The sequence below is a fragment of the Callorhinus ursinus genome, unplaced genomic scaffold, assembly GCF_003265705.2.
Source record: "Callorhinus ursinus isolate GAN/ISIS: 27379988/994484 unplaced genomic scaffold, GSC_fseal_2.0 scaffold10, whole genome shotgun sequence".
Taxonomy (NCBI): Eukaryota; Metazoa; Chordata; class Mammalia; order Carnivora; family Otariidae; genus Callorhinus; species Callorhinus ursinus.
The window spans coordinates 31882551-31903369 of record NW_027397072.1 but is presented as its reverse complement, the minus strand read 5'-3'; the positions used below and the strand labels follow the sequence as shown (position 1 = coordinate 31903369).

The following is a 20819-nucleotide window of genomic DNA, read 5'->3' as shown; positions in this document are numbered from 1 at the left end:
GCTCATTATTCATTGGAAATCCCCCTCTGAGATGCTTGGATTTCAACTTCCTCTGTTTTATTAGGTTAGTTGTGACTTCTCCATTTACTTTTCATCTTCCGTAAGTTTGTCGAATAGTCTTTGTTTCCGTTTCCTCTCCAATTTTTTGTTGGGGGCTAATACCTTTTTACTGTATTCTTTTACTGTTATTTTACTAGTGTTTGGGAGGAGGCATAGGTGTGCAGTCATGCTACCATGCTTTCCCTCATCTCAGGAATTATGATAGCAAACATCCTAATAACTGGCTATAGCAATGAAAACCCTTGAGAAGGGTTTAATGGTTCAACATGTTGTGGCAGGAGCTAGAGTCACTTTTTGGTGAAAGAAACCCTCCGTAAACAGGCTTACGGAAATGAAGAATTTATTGGCTCAGGAAAGCTGGGAGGTTCAGGGGGCTGAATGGACAATTTTGGTCTCAAAGAGAACTTCAGAGAGAGAATGTGTTACGTAGGAGGGAGAAAAGCTACCCATATTAGTTAGTAAAGATAAAATAAGTTAAATTAGTAAATTCAGGGCAAAATGAATGTATCCGCCACAAGTTTTGGAAAGAGACAGAACAAGGAGAGAGATGGGCAGGGACGGCAGAAAGTCTGTTTTTGTGAATACAAAGGCAAGAGGAGCCAAGAACACAGTGGGGATTGAACCTGAGGTGGTTCAAGCTTCATTAAAGTTGTGATGGGCTCTTTCCCCATGGCTGTTCCTTTTTTTTTTTTTTTATAAGATTTTATTTTTAAGTAGTCTCTACACCCAATGTGGGGCTCAAACTCACAACCTTGAGATTAAGAGTCATATGCTCTATCCACTGAGCCAGCCAGGTGCCCCTCCCCACAGGTGTTCTCATGATGGAACACTTTATGATAATGGCAAAGACCACATGCCCAAAAGTAAACAAACTAAACCTTGGAGGACTATCTGGAGAGGCATTTTGGAAGTGATGTGACCACAGATAAAAGAGTTGTATCATGAGGACAGTGATTTCGGTTTATAAAAAAGATTCTCTAGATCCTGTGGGCTTGAGAGAGCTTCTAGGTACTTCTAAACCGTTGTCTTTCTCCCTGACTTCATTAACTCCCTAAGTTAATGAAGATAAAGAATCATGTGCTTGCATATTCTTATTGTCTCGCCAGTTGTTTCATTTGACACCACTGCCTGGAAGCAAACTCGAGGAACCCAGGACTGGGAAATGGTGGGAGTTTTTACTCCTGGTGAGCCAGGTAAATTGATTTGGGATTGGAGTAATTGAGCCCACTGCTCTGGAGTGGATGGTAGGAGAAGAAAGGGGAGTCAACATGAAGTTGGCTTCAGGCATAACTGAATCTAGTGTTTCAAATGATGTCTTTAGGCCTGTTTCCCTATCTCCTAGCTCTGCTTATCTCTTGCAGTTTCATTCTGGGCTTCTCCAGTCCCAGATGCCTAAGCTCCCAGCTTAGCAAATCCAACACAAACAAGTCTATCCCAATAGTTCTAACCAAAAACTCCTGAAAGCAATCCTGATATGTTCTGCTGGGTCACACATACATCTCTGAAACGAGCAAGGACAGTGAGGCAACAGGGAACTCTGGTTGGCCTGCCCTGGTCACTTGCATACTTGTCATGATGCCCGTGTGAGAGTTCAGCTCCACCTGAGACACCAGGACTGGGTTCCTTAGAGGAAAGACGAGTTCTAATATAAAGGGGAGAAACCAGACTGTTAAAAACAAGAGATGTCCATTATAGGTTCATTTACCACTGATGGATTAGAATCTTGTCCTTGTGTGTTAATCAGCATGGTCCCTAAGAGGGATTACAACATTCGATATAAAACATTCTAAACTTTTGGAAAATGAACATGGAACTGATTTGTTCTGCATAATTTTTTTAAAGATTCTTTTTAATTAATCTTTACATCCAATGTGGGGCTTCAACTCACAACCCCAAGATCAAGAGCTGCATGCTTCACTGATTGAGCCAGCCAGGTGCCCCTGTTCTACATAATTTTAAGTAAATTTTAATTTGGTGTGATAATAGTACCAGCAGAAATGATGCTATTACAGTCTCATTTTTTAGGCTCCACAAATACCAGCTTAAAAATCTGGAGTTGTGAACATGGCGACTCTGGCAGAGGCTAATAGTGGAGGAGTCATTTCAGAGTAGGGGATGCATCCCCATTGGCTTGTCAGTGCCCACCCTGCTCCAACCTAGCATTCGTCTCAGTTCCCCCCATTATCAAAAGTTCTAAATCCAATTTATTGGAATTTTTCCTCCACTAGAAAAGAATTTACTTCATGTTTTATTTATAGTCAACTTTTCTGAAATCATTTTATAAAGTGAGGAATACTTATGGAATATAAAATTGGGAATAAATGGGGTATTTTTTTGGTAAACCAGATGTATACATGCCTACCTAAAAGATCTCAGTAACTCCTTCATAAAACCTTCACCAATTAATTTGGGAGTTGTGAATGAGTTTCTTACATGTGCTGAGGCACAAATGTGCTCATGTTCCTGTGGGGGTGGAAGTTCCTTGCTCAAAATATGGTTGAAGGAGGCGCCCACCCTGTTGCTAGGACCTGCTGCTCCATCTTACAAGGCACATGGTAGGCGTGATTTGCTCCACCCACCCTGCAATTAAGACAACGACCCATCCACTCTGTCCTTTCTTACTTAGATCTCAAAACAGCACTATCTGTGCCTAGTCCAACAAAGTATCATGAGAAAGTTTCAGCTTCTGATTCTAATGCTTCTTTTTGCAAGGACCTAACGAGTTCACAGGCCCCAGTGTGTTGGGATGGAGTAGAAGTGGAGTGGTGAGAAGCCATACCTTCCACTCTGCTCTCCTAGATTCTTGCTCCCAATCTTTTCTTCCTTTCTTTCTCAGCCTCCAAATTCCCCAAGTCTCCGAATATAACTCACTAAGTCAAGAGTCAAACACCCCTGTATTTGTTTACAGATTCAAATATATGCCCCAGACCAGGAGAAGGTGTGTGTCAATCATTCACATCCCCCCTCCGCCAAGGCTTAAGTCCACCCGATCACCTGCCTCTCAGACCGATTGCTTTTCGGAACAATTTCATTGAGACATTAAAAAATCATTTCTAATCATCTGTACTAATGGAGCAAGGAACAGAATGGCTATATAAATGTTGATAATGGTGTTATTCTTTTCCCAATCTTACAGTGTTAGAGTAGCCTACACTTTGTCCTATATTATATACTTGCCCTATTACTCAGCACATGTTCACAAGTGAGGTTCTATTTCTTGTGCTCACATCCATTATATAAGAGAAGGAATGCTGTAAAGTATTCTGCAAATGTTAGATGCTGCTGTAATCCCTAATACATTTTTTTTTATAACATTGGGCATTGCCAAAATATTTTCAGCAACTTTCCCATTGAAGCCAAACATAACATTAAGTTCTTACTCAAATCATGGGAATCAGTGATGAAATAATTCTGAATTCATTTTTTTTCTTGTACAAAGTTTCTCCAGAAATCAGTGGTAATTCTGAATGTGGGCTAGCTCCAGGAAGCATTCTGCAGAATGAGAATCATGTCCACTATTAATGGGTCATTGTGTCCTTCTTCCCCATCTGAATCATATATCAATTTGGCCTCCTTAAAAAATGATTTTGCAATCATCTAAATAAAGTTTCTTTTGATGATATGACTATAGTGGGAAGGTAAAAATTATCTCTTGCCATTTGTAATGGCGTGGATGGAGCTAGGGAGTATAATGCTAAGTGAAATCAGTCAAGAAGGACAAATACCATATGATTTCACTGATATGTGGTATTTAAGAAACAAAACAAATGAGCAAAGGAGGAGAGGGAAAGAGATGACAGCACAGAAAGTATTGTGTTCCCATGAAACCATTAGTACTCAGGTGGCATTTCGTTCTTAGTTATCACCATACTTAATGATTTAGATTGTTGCTCCCACTATCACATTCTTCTAGGAGTATCTGCTAAAGTTGGTGGTGGAAGCCAAGATATTGAAGATCTAGGGACAAACAACATGCCTCTTTCTCTCAGCCAGGACAAAAAAACACTCTCTTGTAAGATAATACTAGTTTTTGTTTAATTTAACTGGGACACAAAGGCACTAACAAATTAATGAATTGATTGATGAATTTTTAATAACTAGGGAATATGTGTATATGGCACAAAATTGAAAAAGTATAAAAGAATATGTATTCTTTCAAGCTGTGGTTTCCAGGAATCCTGTTTCCCTCCCTGGGGGTCTGACATAGATATGTTAGGTATAGATTAGAAACTGCCATTACCAAGAGATCCCCAAATAAGGCATACAAGCAAAATGGAAGTTTGCCTTTCTCATGTAACAGTCTGGAAGTACGTGGCTCGGGCTGGGGAAGTGGCTCTGCTCCATAAAAATCACCGAGGGACCTTGTTGCCCTGCCTTCTTTTATAGTGTTCTGTACGGTGGAGGCTGATTCAGTCCCACCTGTGTGCTCTCGCATGTGGGAAGGGAAAGAGAGAACACGGAGGGCAAACGATTTCTTTCTAAGCAATGATGCAGCAATTCCACCATCCTTTCTGCTCCTATTCCATTGGCAAGAACTTTGTCACATGGCCACACCTAGCTGCAAGGGGGGCTGGGAATGTAGTTTTTAGTCAGGTGGCTGTAAGACCAACTGAAAATGCAGAAGAGAGGTGATATAGCTGTGGGTGTCTAGAAGAAAGAATTGGGCACCAGGGTGGCTCATTTGGTTGAGTGTCCAACTCTGTTTTGGCTCAGGTCGTGATCTCAGGGTTGTGGGATCCAGCTGCATCGGGCTCCGGGCTTGGTGCAGAGTCTGCTTGGGATTCTCTCCCTCTGCCCCTCCTCCTGCTCAAGTGCTCTCTCTCTTTCTCTCTCAAATAAATAAAATCTTAAAAAAAAAAAAAAGTAAGGGGGCGCCTGGGTGGCTCGGTCGTTAAGCGTCTGCCTTCCACTCAGGTCATGATCCCAGGGTCCTGGGATCGAGCACCGTGTCGGGCTCCCTGCTCCGTGGGAAGCCTGCTTTTCCCTCTCCCACTCCCCCTGCTTGTGTTCCCTCTCTTGCTGTGTCTCTCTCTGTCAAATAAATAAAATCTTTATAAAAAAAACAGTAAGAATCAATTCTTTCACAATGTGGCAATGATGTCAACTGGATTGCGAATCATTGAATCTGTCTCAGTATTGAATTGTAATGTCTGGCATGTTATAACTAGATGCCTTCAAAATACCAGGGATAAAGTAAATAGCAGTCAATACAGGCCTGATGCTTCAATCCTTTTCATTTCTAGATTATGTCTTTTTTTTTTTTTAAAGTAGGCTCCGTGCCCAGTGTGGGGCTTGAACTCATGACCCTGAGATCCAGAGTCACATGCTCTACTGACGCAGCCAGCCACCACTCCAAGATCATTTATCTTCTTTAACCCATTCTTTTCTCTCTTTTATCTGAATCTGCAAGGCTGGAGCTTGGTAATCTGGAGGTGATTGGCAATCGTCCTTCCCCACTGGGCAGACTTAATCTTTTAAAGTTGTGAAGTGGGTGAAATTTATCTTTGGTGATCTCAGTTCTTTACCTCCCTTCCCTGGACATATAATAGCCATGGTGCTACTGACCATTCAGAACCCCACACCATAGGGCACACAGGGCTGCTCTCCATGGAAGGCTATGGCTGCAAAATTCTCTCTTTTTCTTACCCAACAAATACATCCTTAGTGTTCCACTTCTAGCTGGTTGATAAGGATGGGAAGTTGGGGGCAGAGAAGGGACATAAGGAGTGGTTGAAATGTTGCTGCTTGTGACAAGAACTCAATTTGTCTAGGTAGAACTATTGCCTCACCTAGTTTAAAATGACCAGAGTTTGCTTACTGTCTGTAGGACCAAAAAAAAAAAAATCTGTTTAAATGCAGATGTATATATTGGTATTCAGGAAGAAACTATTCTAAATATTGTTTTTGTAAATTTCCACTTATTTTCTGCAAAAAAGCATTGCACACTATAGAAACAGTCAAGCAGATGGACTTTCTCTCTGTTCCCTTCCTATGGTCATTTTGATGTCATTGGCAGAAGAGCTGAAGCCATCTTAGATCTTTTTTCTTTCTTTCTTTTTTTTTTTAGAGCGAGAGAGACTGTACATGTGCATGGGGGGTGGAGGCAGAGCAGGGGGAGAAGGAGAGAGAATCTTAAGCAAGCTCCATGCCCAGCTCAGAGCCCGATGTAGGGCTCCATCTCAGGACCCTGAGATCAGTGAGCCAAAATCAAGAGTCAGACTCTTAACCAACTGAGCCACCCAGGTCCCTCACTACTCTTTTCTCACTGTAAATCTTAATTATAAGAGTTGACTTGGTGATATGTAAGTTGATTATAGCTATCTTACTTCTCACTCTTTTTTTAAGATTTATTATTTTTAGAGAGAGAGTGAGAAGGGAGAGGGGCAGAGAGAGAGGGAATCTCAAGCAGACTCCATGCTGAGCGCAGAGCCTGATGTTGGGCTTGATCCCTGGACCCTGAGATCATGGCCTGAGCCAAAATCAAGAGTCGGATGGTCAACCAACTGAGCCACCCAGGCACCCAAGCTATCTTTAGTTCCCTACATTTGTTGCAAGAATAGTTAACATTTAAAAAAATTTTTGCTACTAATAAAAGATTCCAAAAGAGAGTACACATATTGGCCAATACTTGACAAAGACTCAATGACGGACATATTTATGCAAAGAGTGCAATGCTTCCCACATCACAGCACAGGTGGAAAATATTAGTACTTGTATGACACACTGATGGGAACTGGGGCCAACTGACCTAGAGGCTCTGCCTACACCTGCCTCACCTAACTGTCCCAAGGGTTTAAGGTAATCATTGCCTTGGCACACTCCATTCATTCGGTGGCCTGGTTGGAGAAGACTTATCTAAAATGCTGGTATTCAGGGGCGCCTGGGTGGCTCAGTTGGTTGAGCGATTGCCTTCGGCTCAGGTCATGATCCTGGAGTCCCAGCATCGAGTCCCATATCAGGCTCCCTGCTCAGTGGGGAGTCTGCTTCTCCCTCTGACCCTCTTCCCTCTTGTGCTCTGTGTCTCATTCTCTCTCTCTCAAATAAATAAATAAAATCTTAAAAAAAATAAAATGCTGGTATTCAAAATGTAGTTTTCATATCAGCAGCATCAGCATCATCTGGGTGGCTCTAAAATTTTAGAGATGCAAAATTGGGGGTGCCTGGGCGGCTCAGTCAGTTAAGCATCCAACTCTTGATTTCGGCTCAGGTCATGATCTCAGGGTCGTGGGATCAAGCTTCTCACTGGGCTCCACGCTGGGTGTGCAGCCTGCTCAAGAGTCTCTTTCTCTCTCCCTCTGCTCCTCCCCCACAACTTGCTCACTTTCCCTAAAAAAGAAGAGAGAGAGAAAGAAAGAGAATCATCCCATTAATACTCTCAATTATTCTTTAAGTATTTTAATACTTTTGGCTTAAACTTACTGGAATGAATTCTGTTCTCTGCAACTGAACTTTGACTGATATAGTCAGCTCTGTTTTCAGGACGATGCATGTAATCACTGATTTATTTAGCAAATATTTATTGAGGGTCTTCTCTGAACAGGTATTTATATATAGTATATATTATTATTTATATATAATTAAAAATTATATTCCTAAGAAAGTAGTTCCATCCAAATAGGGCAGAAAAATTAAAAGTTTCAACTCCAATCTAATCACCATAAATAATAGTTCCTATGTGCTCATTGGCCTACTGGAAAGAAGATGGGAATTTAGAGACAAAACATTAGTTTTTCTGAACATTGCAGTAAGGACTTGCCCTGTCTCCCTCATAAAGTTTCTGTGAAAATCATATAAGGCAATGTATGTGAAACTGCTTTGTATATAGTAAAGTTCTATGCAGTGCTGGTTATTTATTTATACTTAGTAATAATAGTAAATTTATCCTACAAACTTTTAACATTGGATGCTTATGATAGCACCTTTAAAGAACACTATTTTTATTTGCCTAATTCTCAATTCAGTGCAAATTCTGATGTTCATGTAATAGCATTCTTTTCTTTTAAGATTTTATTTCTTATTTGACAGAGAGAGAGAGACACAAGCGAGAGAGGGAACACAGCAGGGGGAGTGGGAAAGGGAGAAGCAGGCTCCCCGCTGAGCAAGGAGCCCGATACAGGACTCAATCCCAGGATCCTGGGATCATGACCTGGGCCGAAGGCAGACACTTAACAACAGAGCCACCCAGGCGCCCCCATGTAATGGCATTCTTAAAGATAAATCAGAGAATGACTACTTTGTGAAAGGAATTTTCACTTTTGAAAAACATTCACAATAGGAAATCTTTCAATAGATGTGCCTCATTTAATACAATTGGTTGATTGACAAATTTAAATCATACACATTTTTTTTAAATCATACACATTTTGGTACATCCAGTGTACAAAATGAGCTTGGTTGAAAAATGTAATTACATCTTTTAAATGATTTCATTTCAAGTATGGGTGAGGAGCAAATCAAACTGCAGATCAATCTTTGAGACAAAAACATAGACATAACTTGCAAAGCTTACACGTTTTATGGGCTTCTTTTTCTTGAGCTACGAGAAAGAGGAGCTTAATTCAGACCAACAAATGTCTCGTCAGTGGCTACTATGTACAATGTTGTAGGTGATGAAGACACAAAGATGAATGAGATACAGCCATTCTCTAGGCTACAGTCCAGTCCAGCATGTCCAAAGCAGCAGCCGCTTGTACATGTGGTTATCGGTCACTTAAAATGCGATTCGTGCGACTCAGAAATAGAATTTTGCATTTTCTTTCATTTTTAACTAATTTAAATGTAGATAGCCACGCGTGACTAGTGGCCACTGCATTGGATGGCACACGTCTAGCCAAACTCAAGAGCTGACATGTGGTTAGGATGCATGGGCAAAACACTTTCCTTGTCTTAAAATAAAGGTAGTCTATTGATCTTCTGGTCATAGGGGTAACGGTGGGGAAAGTGCCACAATGGTTTGGGACTGTACATTGTATCAAGAGAAACAATTATACAATTCTGTTAAAAATCCATTCCTTCTGGGACACCTGGGTGGCTCAGTCATTAAGCGTCTGCCTTCGGCTCAGGTCATGATCCCAGGGTCCTGGGATCGAGCCCCACATCGGGCTCCCTGCTCAGCAGGGAGCCTGCTTCTCCCTCTCCCACTCCCTCTGCTTGTGCTCTCTCTCTCTCTGTCAAATAAATAAATAAAATAAAAAAATCTTTAAAAAAATCCATTCCTTTTGATTCAAATGTCTGCTAACATATTCAGAATGCAAAGGCATTGCCAGGCCAAGAAAGCTAAAGATAGGAAAGGTTAAAAAAAAAATGGAGGTCTAAAAAACCTAGTTTATCCGTTATCTTAGTATTCCTTGTAATTTTTAAAGTGGTCCCAGCATAAAAGATAGGGAAAGAATGGGTGAATTAGTAACTTTTTTTTACCAAGGAAACTTCCTTGATGGGATGAAGTGGGGTGTTTCCAAGAAATTTTTATTTTTCTCAAATTAAAAAAGAAAAGAAGAACTGAGAGCTCATACTTAACAACAAAAAGGTATTAAGTACCACTGGTCATTCCCAAATATTTTACGTTCTACACAATTGGAAATCATTGGTAGCACTTAGTACCGTTTTGTTAAGTGTGAGCAACTACTTGTTAATTTTGTTTCACTATGTTTTTACATGTAAGGTGAATTTACTTTGATAAATTCTATTTACTCTCACCTGGGGATAGAAATGCTATGATTTTACTCTTTTTGCTTATTAAAATTATTTTTAAAGATATCTAAAGCACTCTCAATTCACAGGAGCTAGAGCAAAGTGGAAATAATTTAAGTATTATTTCTAAGACTAAGTGGCTATCACTGATAATAAGAATCTGAATTTTACCTGTCATTATTTGGTAGATGAGCTAGTCCTGTAAGGTAAATCTATTTTATTTTTGCTGATTTATCACAAATTGTTATTTTTTTAAAGAGGCCAAACATGGTGGCAGTTCTAGCCCCAAAGCCGATGTGCATGATGAAAGTACCTGAAAAAAGAATACCACTGTGGTTACACTTGACTACACAGCAAGCGAATAGTGCTCAGGGCACTTCCTACAGGGTGCATCCTCTTGGAACCAGTGGCTTCTTTTCACCATAACAAACCCAGTGTAGATCAAATTAAAAGGGCTAGCTTGGGTACAGCACCACAGTGCCCTTTCTTGGGGATCTCTGTCAAACACAGAAGTGGTATCACCACAAATACACTCTGGATTTGACAAAGTTTCATAGGAACTAATTGATTTGTCTCCGAATGGACTTTGTTGGTGTTAAAACAGGTCTTAATTAAAATATACCTCTATGGTTTCAATCCTTTGGAAATGTGGCTCACGGGCGTGGTGTGCATAAGGGTTTTATTTACCTGATTTTGCAAGAGCTGAGGCAGGAAACAAAGTTTTGTATATTCAGTGAAATAGCCGCAATATTGGAAATTGAGTTTGGGTATGAAAAGTTTATAATTTGTATCTCCAGTTGTTCAAATTATGTATCTATCACAAAATAGAGATACTTCTCTCATGATTTCTGAGCCTTTTCTATATAAATTAAATTTAAAAATGAACATGAAAACAGCTTAATTTGTAATTTCTTATGGAAGCTAATTAAATTTCCTTGTATCAACGAAAATGGTGAAAACTATTCACGCCTTTCTAGAATTACAGCTGCATAGCCCTGGTAAAAATTAGGGAATAAACTGGTATCATGATAAGTGACTTTAAGATCTGTGTTCATGGCAGTAAAAATAAAACAATAATTAAATCATTCTTCTTGATGAAGAGTACTGGCTCTGGAATCAGATAGCTTGGATTCTAATTCTGATTCTGGTTTACTTTGTCTCTAGTGCAGGTCCCTTAACCCTTCCTGGATTGTTTCTTTTAACTGTACAATGGGCATAGTAACAATAACACCTATTAGAGGTCTTCTGTCAGAATTTGCTGACAGGACCCGTACAACGGTTAGCACAGTGCCTGGCACACTGTGAATGGCTGTTATTATTACATGTCTATTATATGTGCCTTGTTTCCTCAACTTGATTGCAAACTTTGAGAAGGCAGGGACCATCTCTTACAGTTTTCTGGTCCCTTCATCACCTAGCACACTATCTTATAAATTAACAGAGCCGGCCCTGAGATTTAAAACTAAAGGGAAACTCAGGGTTAGATTATAAAGGACCTTGACTATCAGTTTCCCTAGGGCTGCTCTGGACCTGTCTCCCACTCTTGTAGAGCCCCTGAATCCACTTAGAGCTGTGGCAATGGTAGTTCATGGCCATTTCTTAGCCTAATCAAGAGCAGCCAATCCAATTGAGCATCCAGACAATCAGCCAAAGGCCTGAGGCTATATGTAGTGCAACAGAAATTCCAGATGGTCGTGGCACTTAGGAGCTGTTTCTGGCTTTCTTAGGCATTTCTGGCTGCTGGGTGGTGTATAATTTCTTTATCTCATCTAAGTTAAATCATGCAGAGTATAATTTATGCCCTCCTTCTTTAGCTCTTCTCATGAGGTAGAGAGCTAGCTAGCATTTGCCTTATCAAAAGACTTATTGTCACTGAGTAACTTATCAGCAACAAGCTCACAGATAACCCATGGTCAGTGTACTGATATATGTCCTTTAAACATGCTTTCTATGTTTTACTTCTTCAGTTTTTTTATTGAACAGTTTGAGCTATTCCAAAAAAGAACAAAGTTTCATGCTGGTACATCGTATTTAGAATTTAAACTTAAATTCTGTTTATCAAAATTACCTACCTTCTGGGGCGCCTGGGCGGCTCAGTCGGTTAAGTGGCTGCCTTCGGCTCAGGTCATAATCCCAGGGTCCTGGGATCGAGCCCCAGGGAGCCCGCTTCTCCCTCTCCCTCTGCCTGCCTCTCTGCCTACTTGTTCTCTCTCTGTATCTCTCTGCCAAATAAATAAATAAAATCTTTAAAATTACCTACCTTCTGTTAGTAAACACTGAGTATAGCAACAATGTTTGGCAAGGCTTGGTTTCTTTATGGATTAATGTGAGAATTGCATTTTAACCCGGTATAATCTAGGAGTTGGAGGCAGGCTTTGAGAATTTAATATTTTCACCATCACTATAAAATATTTGGAAAGTTTGGATAAGGCCTTCCTTCTGGCTCTTCTCATTCTTCCCAGTGCCAGTAATATTTCCTCATGTAGCTGGCACTGTAGCTCCCTCTTGGATATTTTTCTTTTTTTTTTTTTTAAGATTTTATTTATTTGACACAGAGAGAGCTAGAGAGAGCTAGAGACAGACAGCAAGCACAAGCAGGGGGAACGGCAGGAAGGGGAGAAGCAGGCTCCCAGCTCAGCAGGGAGCCTGATGTGGGGCCTGATGTGAGCCTGGGATCATGACCTGAGCCGAAGGCAGCGCTTGACTGACTGAGCCACCCAGGCGCCCCATCCTCTTGGATATTTCTTTTGTCCACTTCCATTCTATCTTAATTTAAAAAATAAATTCCTAAAATTTTTTTTAGTTCTATTTTGTCAGTGTACATTTGCAGCTGCACACAAATTTGATTATAAGCTCTATGGTGCTGTGAAAAGCTTGCAATTTTTCCCCCCAAAATGACAGGCAGTGTAAATTACAAAGTACAAAATAGTGTTGTTAAAGCACTGCCAGCAATAAATAAAAACGGCTTTTTGGGAAGAAATAACTTTGGAAATGAGGGAGAATGAGGCGGGAGGAGGAAACGGTCCACATACACAGTTAGGAAAAAGCCACATTTAGAGGAGCATCTGAGGGATAAGGACAATGGAAACACGTAAGGCATCTTGATCCAAGGCAGTCCTCCAAGGGGTAAGTCACAGAGGGTAGTTAGGTTGTGTTAGATTTGTTAGTTTCTTTCCTGAAAGATACTGGACTTTTATTTCCCAAGGACCTCAGCCCACCCCTTCAGCATTGCTGAGTACCTAACTTGTGCCAGGGATCTGCAGAGGAACTGGATTTGCAAAGGTGAAAAAAGAGCACAGTTTGCCTTCAAGCCTTTCTAGTCTTTAAAACAGAACACCCTAAGAGGTAAGTATAAAGGGCCCTGCTGGAAAAAGAGAAAGCAGCTAGAAGCTTGGAAGAGTCCTCTGGGCTCCACGGAGGAAGTGAGTTGTGGTCCGAAGGACAAACAGAATTTTGTTAGGCTTTTGTATCTTTCAAAAATAAACGATAATGTGAAATAAAGAGATCATCCCGAAAGGAAAGGGTTGGGATGAAGGATGACGTATTATATGGAAGATTTAAAACACATCTAACTGGAGCAGGAACTTAAACACACCAGTCAGGAAAGAGGGGTCTAGATGATAAATGGGTGCTAACTGATTAAACTGATTAAACTGACATTCACCCCCGTGCAGCGTCTTCTTCAGACTTGCACCTTGCGAAATGTACATCTTGACTGCTGTTCTTGAAAATCCAGTTAGGGGCGGGAAGACAGTGCACCCACTTTCATCAGATTTTGCACACAAAATAGGCTACTTTCATGGTTCCAAACCCTTTTCTCCGCTTAGCCTCTGTAGTTTTAAGGGCTGTACGAGGTCTATCTGCAGGGATTTTAGAGGTTTTCCTCAGCCTCTTCTGAAGAGAAGTAATAAAAGCATTTAAATTAGCGGGAGGGCGGTTAACACCCGCAGCCCTGGCCCCACTGCACGCCTCACCGCCCGCGGGGGTTCACGCCGCGCCTGCCTTCGGCTGAGTCCAACAGCGCTAACGGCCGCAGGGCAGCAACGGCTCCCGGGCAGCGCGCGGCGAGCGTTGTGCGTCCGGGACTCGCAGGCCAGCGGCGAGTTCACAAGGCGTAGGGAGGGGGGCGAGGCCGAGCCGTGGGCGGCTCTTGACGAACAGTCCTTCCGGCCAATTGGAAGCCTGGTCGACTTTTCCCCCTGCCAATAGGGAGCAGGACCCAGGCTGAGGGGCGCTTCCCGCGGGCTGCGGCTGGATTCGATCCTGCGCGGCGGCTGCTAAGGCGGGGGCGGAGGCTCGGTCTGGGCGGCAGGGAGCGGATTAGGGGAGGAGGGAAGACCGGAAGCCACGGTCGCGTCCCCATCCTTAGATTCGCTCCCCCGGGCTGGGAGCGGAGACGGAGGAGGAGGGAGAGGCTGAATGTTGGCTCCGTAATAAAGGGGAGCGGCCGCTCCGGAGCCTCCTCCCGGGGCGCCCCCCTCATCCCGCCCGCTCCCTGCACCCACCCAGCTCCTGGGCGCCCGGCCCCCGAGGCCGGCCCGGCAGCACAGACCTTCGCTGGAGAGACTCGGCCAGTGGCGGGGACTGGCCGGCGGCGTCCGAGGCCCGCGCCCCGCCGCCACCCCCACCCGCTAGCCCGCCGGTCCCTCTGGCCGCCGCCATGTCCTCCTCCTCATCCTCTCCCAGAGAGACGTACGAGGAGGACCGCGAGTACGAGAGCCAGGCCAAGCGCCTCAAGACCGAGGAGGGGGAGATCGACTACTCGGCCGAGGAAGGCGAGAACCGCCGGGAAGCGACGCCCCGGGGCGGGGGCGATGGCGGCGGCGGCGGCGGCGGCGGCCGGAGCTTCTCACAGCCGGTAACAAAGCGCGGCGCCCCGTCCCCTGTGCCTGGCGGCTTCTCGGGAAAGCAGGGCCCAGCGGCGGGAACTCGGCCCCGGGGCCTTCCGCGCGCCCAGTTTCCCTCTGCTGCTGCGCTGACCCGGTCGGGAAGCGCCGGCTCCTCTCTTTAGGGCTTTTATTCTTTGCCCTACTTGTTTCCCGCATCCCGACCGCGAACCCGGCTCCGGCCTGGCTGCAGGCCCCGCGTGCGAGTTGTCTGCCGGCCCCGAACTTGGGGAGGGTAGCCGGGCGGGGGCGGCGGGGCGGCTTTGCTTCCGCTCCGGGGGGGCCTTTGGTGCGCGATTAGCTCTTTGTTAGTTTAACTCCTCCGGCGGCTCGCCGGCGTCGTGACGACCCTCTCTCCCGCTTCTGCCCCTGTGCCCGCAGCATCCGCGCGCCCGTCTCGGTCACAGGATGGTTGCGTGGGTTCTGCCGGGGTCTCTCTTCGTCTGGGTCCTGAGCAGAGCCGTAACCGAATGACAAATTGCGCTCAGGCGCTCACACCCTAGTTCCCCTGAAGGTTTAATTTCAGAATTTTTATTCTTGGAAGGCATGGCGTGCCTGCTTTGTCACCCAGTTTTATGGTTATTACTCAGTACAGATTTTAGCTCTTCGATTAAAAAAAAAAAAGTGTTGGTAGGTGTTAACACCACCCTTATTTTCCAAATAAAACGAATCTGAAAATCACATCAGCTGTTCGTTGACCCTTTATTCCATATTTGCCCCACGAAAGGAGAAACTGAACTCGGAACTGCATTAAACACACATTCCTGCATTCTTGTTGCTCTTATCAGAAATGTGAGCTGGAGGCAGAAGGAATGTGAAAATCGTCTTATCCACAGCGAGTAGTAGTAACTCAGCTTCAGTTGCATGGAGACTTTAAGGAAACAAAGCAAAGCAAAAGTTTTTGCCCTTTTTTGGTGCACTTAAGATGCCTTAATGGCTTAGATGACCTTTAAACATTTATCACATTTTAATTGTGATTTTTTGAAAGGAAGCTTTACCTGAAGTTTAAGAAATTGTACACGTATATTCTACTTAGAATGTTTAATAAAAGTATTAAGAGGCAAATTATAAGCCTTTTAGCTGTTGTTTGAATTTTTATGTAAAAAATTCAGGCCAGTAGTCCCCAGTGTTAAGAGTTTCCAAATACGAAACAGGGACACATACGTTTCAACCCATTAGAAAAAAGGAACTTCTTCTTCCTCTAAATAAATGTTTCCTTATGGGGGCGCCTAGGTGACTCAGTCCTTAAGCGTCTGCCTTTCGCTCAGGTCATGATCCCAGAGTCCTGGGGTCGAGCCCCACAACGGCTCCCTGCTTGGCGAGAGGCCTGCTTTTCCCTCTCCCACTCCCCCCTGCTTGTGTTCCCTCTCTCGCTGTCTCTCTCTCTCTGTCAAATAAATAAGATCTTTTAAAAAAAAAATAAATGTTTCCTTATGGCTAGATATGGCTTCTGATTTTTGGGCCTGTGTATTTGGAATATTCAAAATGTAGCTTGGGCATGTGAATAAAAAATGCATGTTTTCTTAAAGTTTCAGTTCAAAGCCAATTCCACTGTGGAATTTGGAAGCAGGAATACTGTAACTGATACTTTAGATGGAGCCAATGGATCAGTGTTATTTCTTTTGCGGAAAGTCCTAAGTTTTTTGTGTAGTAGCATGAAATGTCTTCCATTAAGTGTCTTGAAAAGATACTTTAATCTTTTTATGAAAAAATTTTTTGGAAAAATAGATTAGATGTTAAGGCAATAGTATTATTTTGGATGTTGGGAAGAAAATAATACATAATTAATATATCCAAAGTGAATTGTATCTGGCAGTGGAAATAGCACTGGGCAGGGCTTGGGGAGAGTCAGAAGTCTTAGCTAGCATACAATATGTACCTTAGGGAAAGTCCGTTAACTACTACTCTTGAGTTCGCTTAGTCTGTAAAATGTAAAAGTTGAACCTTTCCATACCTGAAGTTGTAGTTCAGTGATTACTGTAATGCAGCTTTTAAATTACCCAAGCAGAAACTGCTATATGCAGATTGAGTTATAAATTCTAATTTTTGTTTATTTCACTGTTGTTTTGTTTCTTAGGAGAGAGTGAACTGCTTTTATTTAACTGTAGAACCAATACTGCACTGTGAAATCTAATGAAGGTTTATTTTTCCTGTTTTAAACCTTTTTATTCATGTAAATTTTGGTACTATTTTGAAAGTATTGCAACTATGGAAACATGTACATAATAAAATTTTATTAGGTTAGGCATTCCCTGGATAGAAGTTCAATGTCTAGTGCGTCTTCAGCCAGAAATATGGTAATTCATCTAACTAAAATGAGTTTGGCTCAACCTCAGTTGTCCTCCAGTCCAGCCAGGGAAGAAATACCTTGTGGTCAAACTGTTAAAAACAACAGTAAATGCAGATTAGGTACAATGATAAGCAATCTTTTAAACTCCAGTTGGAGGTTTGTAAGGTGCAAAGTAAGACTTTAAAAATTTATATTATTTAGCTTTAGATAATTAAGTTTCCACAAGTGCTTTAATAATGTATTAATTAGATTTAAAGAGGAAAGTGAGTATTTAAGAAAAGCAGTGTTGGGGTGCCTGGGTGGCTCAGTCAGTTAAGCGTTTCACTCTTGATTTCCGCTCAGGTCCTGATCTCAGGGGTCGTGAGATATCTAAGCCCCACCTCAGGCTCTGCGCTTAGAGTCTATTTGTCCCTCTCCCTCTGCTCCACCCCTCTTACGTGCTCTCTGTCAAATAAATAAATCTTTTAGAAAAAGAGAAGTAGTGTTTTTACAAATGCCTATTTAAAGAAGAGTTGATCATTGTGAATGATCATGATGTGTTAAGGTGTATAGAGAAATGAGTTAGAAAAAAAGAAATGCGTTAGCAGGTTGGATATGAGAAATAAGACACTCTTCAAATTTATGGCTTCTGGCACTTAATTTAAAGATCAAAAATTCCTAGAGTGTTTCAGATTCACTGGGCTGCATTGTTGAACAAAGCTGGATTATGGAGGTTTGTGCTATGTATTACACAATTTATTCTCATAGAGTGAGTGGTGTTCTTAAATTTAGCAGGACCTTCAAGATCATATTAATGGTAAATTTCTGTATCTGCTTATTTTTAAGAAAGCAGCTTGACTTCCAAATATTAGGGTTTTACTTGGCAAAACCAGTTGAGGAATTAAATTGGGAGGTTACATAGAAAAGATCTGCTTTTATAAAGACTGGTATCAATAAAGATTTATGGAGTGCTAATTCATTTTGGAGACTTTCAAGTTTTTCTTTTATTCTATTCTGCCATTGAGTAAACAGGCAAATTGGGTTGTTAAAGTGGTTTGTTTGCTGATGAGGTGAAAATTTAAGTTTCTCAACTTTTAATAAATAGACTTACAAGATGGCAAAATGCCAAGATAAAAGTGTAGCTCCTAGGATTTTCTAATGGTATATATGAGGTAGAGAATCTAGTTTGAATTTAAGATACACTTCTATACTTTTAGGGTCTGAATTACAGAGATGCATAGGGATATTATGATGGCTTATTGGATGAATATGGGATGGGAGATGAGATGAGGTCACTTTGTTAGCTTAACTCCCACAGGAAAAGTTTAGAGGCTGACAGTGAGCATAGTAACTACACCCTGGGCAATAAAAAAGTTAAAGGATGTGTGCCCTGGAGGTAAGTGTCAGCGTCTCGAGGCAATAACGTTCTCTGTCTGCTTTAGCTAAGCTGTTGCAGTAGAGTGAGGATTTTCTGACTTGGCATTAGGAAAGAAGTGAAAAGGAGTAGGTTTTACCATTTTTTGGTTTTAACAAGTCACTGTATTTCTTCGTGTTAGTACATAACAGTGAAAAGAGCTGCTAATAGAGCCATAAGCCCAACCAGGGCAGGTGTCTTGGATCTGCTGCCAACATGCTTTGTGACTTAACCTCTCTGGAACTCAACGATCACATGAAAAGGTTGGATTAGATGATCACTGTGATCTCTTAACGCATCAAAAAACAATACTTGAGCCCTTTTTGTGTGCTAGGTGCTGTTCTCAGTGATGGAGATATAAAAGTTTTAAAAAAAATTCCATATCTAAAAATCTGTGATTTTACATCATTTAGTGCTTTTTTTTTTTTTTTTTGCCTCTATGAATTGAATACAACTTTCAAAGCTTGTAGTTGTAGCCACAGCAACAATTCAGGTGAGCTTAAGCAAAACAAAAAGTTGGCAGAGATAGGGAGTTTTTTGGCCCATGTAACTGAGAAAGCCAGATTGTGGCAGTGGTTTCAGGCATGGTTGGATCTAGGGATTTAGATAATGTCACTGAGACTTGATTCTATATGCTCTATTTCCTCTATGTAGTTATAAAGCTAGACTTACATTCTTTTTTTTTTTTTTAAGATTTTTATTTATTATCAGACAGAGACACAGCGAGAGAGGGAACACAAGCAGGGGGAGTGGGAGAGGGAGAAGCAGGCTTCTTGAGGAGAGGGGAGCCTGATGCGGGGCTCGATCCCAGTACCTGGGGATCATGTCCTGAGCTGAAGGCAGATGCTTAATGACTGAGCCACCCAGGCACCCCTAGACTTATATTCTTACAGCTAGCAAGTGGAGAACACCGTTCTCCCCAGTGTCCGTATGTATCCCTTCTAATCAACACTTTTTATCTTCTCTCTCCCTGCAACTAATCACTGGGCTACCTCTGAAATTGGTCAGGCATGACTGTGTGATTGAGAATACCAGTGGAGTAACAGAGTTCCAGGTGCGTGTGTGTGTGCGTGTATGTGTGTATGTGTTTAATCAGAAGAAGGGAAAGGGGTTCTGGGTAGGCAAAACCAAATAATTTCTACTACATGAGCAAAAAAGCAAAGATTTTTTTTTAATTAAAAAATTTTTTTAATTTAAAAAAAGTTTATTTTTTTATTTTTTAAAGATTTTATTTGAGAGAGAAAGAGAGCACGGGAGGGGGGAGGGTCAGAAGGAGAAGCAGACTCCCCGCTGAGCAGGGAGCCCAATGCGGGGTTTGATCCCGGGACTCTGGGATCATGACCTGAGCCGGAGGCAGATGCTTAACCAACTGAGCCACCCAGGCTCCCCAAAAGCAAAGATTTTTTAGTTATTTGAATCATATGGCTGTTCTTTTTAATCTTTGTTATGTGATCAAGTGTACCTAAAAACTTTAAGAAAATTAAAGGGTTTCCCATATTTTGGATCTGCTGTATTGTTTCTTTAGGAAAAAAAAACAGAAACGGGTGCCTGGGTGACTCAGTTGGTTAAGTGTCCAACTTTTGATTTTGGCTCAGGTCATCATCTCAGGGTGGTGGGATCGGGCCCACGTTGGGCTCCATGCTGTGCATGTAGCTGCTTAAGATTCTCTCCCCCCCCCCTTTCTCCCTCTCTAAAAAAAAAAAAAAAAAGAAAGAAAAAGAAGTAGGGGTGCCTGGGTGGCTCAGATGGTTAAGTGTCTGCCTTCGGCTCAGGTCATGATCCCAGGGTCCTGGAATTGAGCCCTGCATCGGGCTCCCTGCTAGGTGGGGAGCCTGCTTCTCCCTCTGCCTCTGCCTCTCTCTCTCTCTCTCTGACTCTCATGAATAAATAAATAAAACATTTAAAAAAAAAAGAAGTAAAGAGATGTGATTGTTTAATAAGAAAAATTGTAACACTCTAAGCATAGTGTGAGTTAAAAGATATTCGCAGGTGCCCCTTAAAACACCTTTTTTCTTCATTTGTATGAACAAGCCAAATAAAAGGGATAACCTTAAATATCTAGAAATACTGTACTCATTTCTTGGTATAATGTTGATAAATTCTAATGCATCCAGAGAATGATTACCAGAATGGAAAAGACACTTGAAATCACATTATAAGAGGAATGACAGAAGAATCTGGGGCTATTTAGCCTGAAGGGTATATTTAGGTATGGTTTGAGTAATCATTACAAATAATTGGAAGGTTATCATGTAGAAGAGGGAAATGTAGATAAGGGCAGGGGGCACCATTTACTATTTCTTGAACCCTTGCTAAATACATCTTGCACTGTGCTAGACATTTTATATTTGTTGTTCCACTTATTTACTGTAACCTTACATGATACGGATTTTTTTTTTTTTAATAGTGAAACCGAGGCTGGAAAAGGTAATTAGCCTAAGATCAGTGAGCCAGTAAGTGTCCAAAGATTCAAATGCTTGTCTGACTTCAAAGGCCATTT

The 20819-nt window shown here is 42.0% G+C and overlaps 2 protein-coding genes across 3 annotated transcripts in view; one reads left to right on the top strand and one right to left on the bottom strand.

Annotated features, from left to right (window-relative positions):
• Positions 1 to 14957, bottom strand: part of GALM (galactose mutarotase) — a 103622-nt gene extending 88665 nt beyond the window's left edge. The window contains exon 1 of the mRNA XM_073897311.1: positions 14783 to 14957. Within this exon, the coding sequence (XP_073753412.1) occupies positions 14783 to 14795 (13 nt within the window). The 5' untranslated portion in view covers positions 14796 to 14957. The remainder of the gene's footprint in view (positions 1 to 14782) is intronic.
• The window catches only part of HNRNPLL (heterogeneous nuclear ribonucleoprotein L like), a 37833-nt gene continuing 31035 nt past the window's right edge, over positions 14022 to 20819 (top strand). Inside the window, exon 1 of one of the 2 annotated variants that reach the window (XM_073897309.1) lies at positions 14022 to 14608. In XM_073897309.1, coding sequence (XP_073753410.1) covers positions 14411 to 14608 — 198 coding nt within the window. In that variant the 5' untranslated portion in view covers positions 14022 to 14410. The remainder of the gene's footprint in view (positions 14609 to 20819) is intronic. The other variant, XM_073897308.1, reaches the window with a different exon arrangement.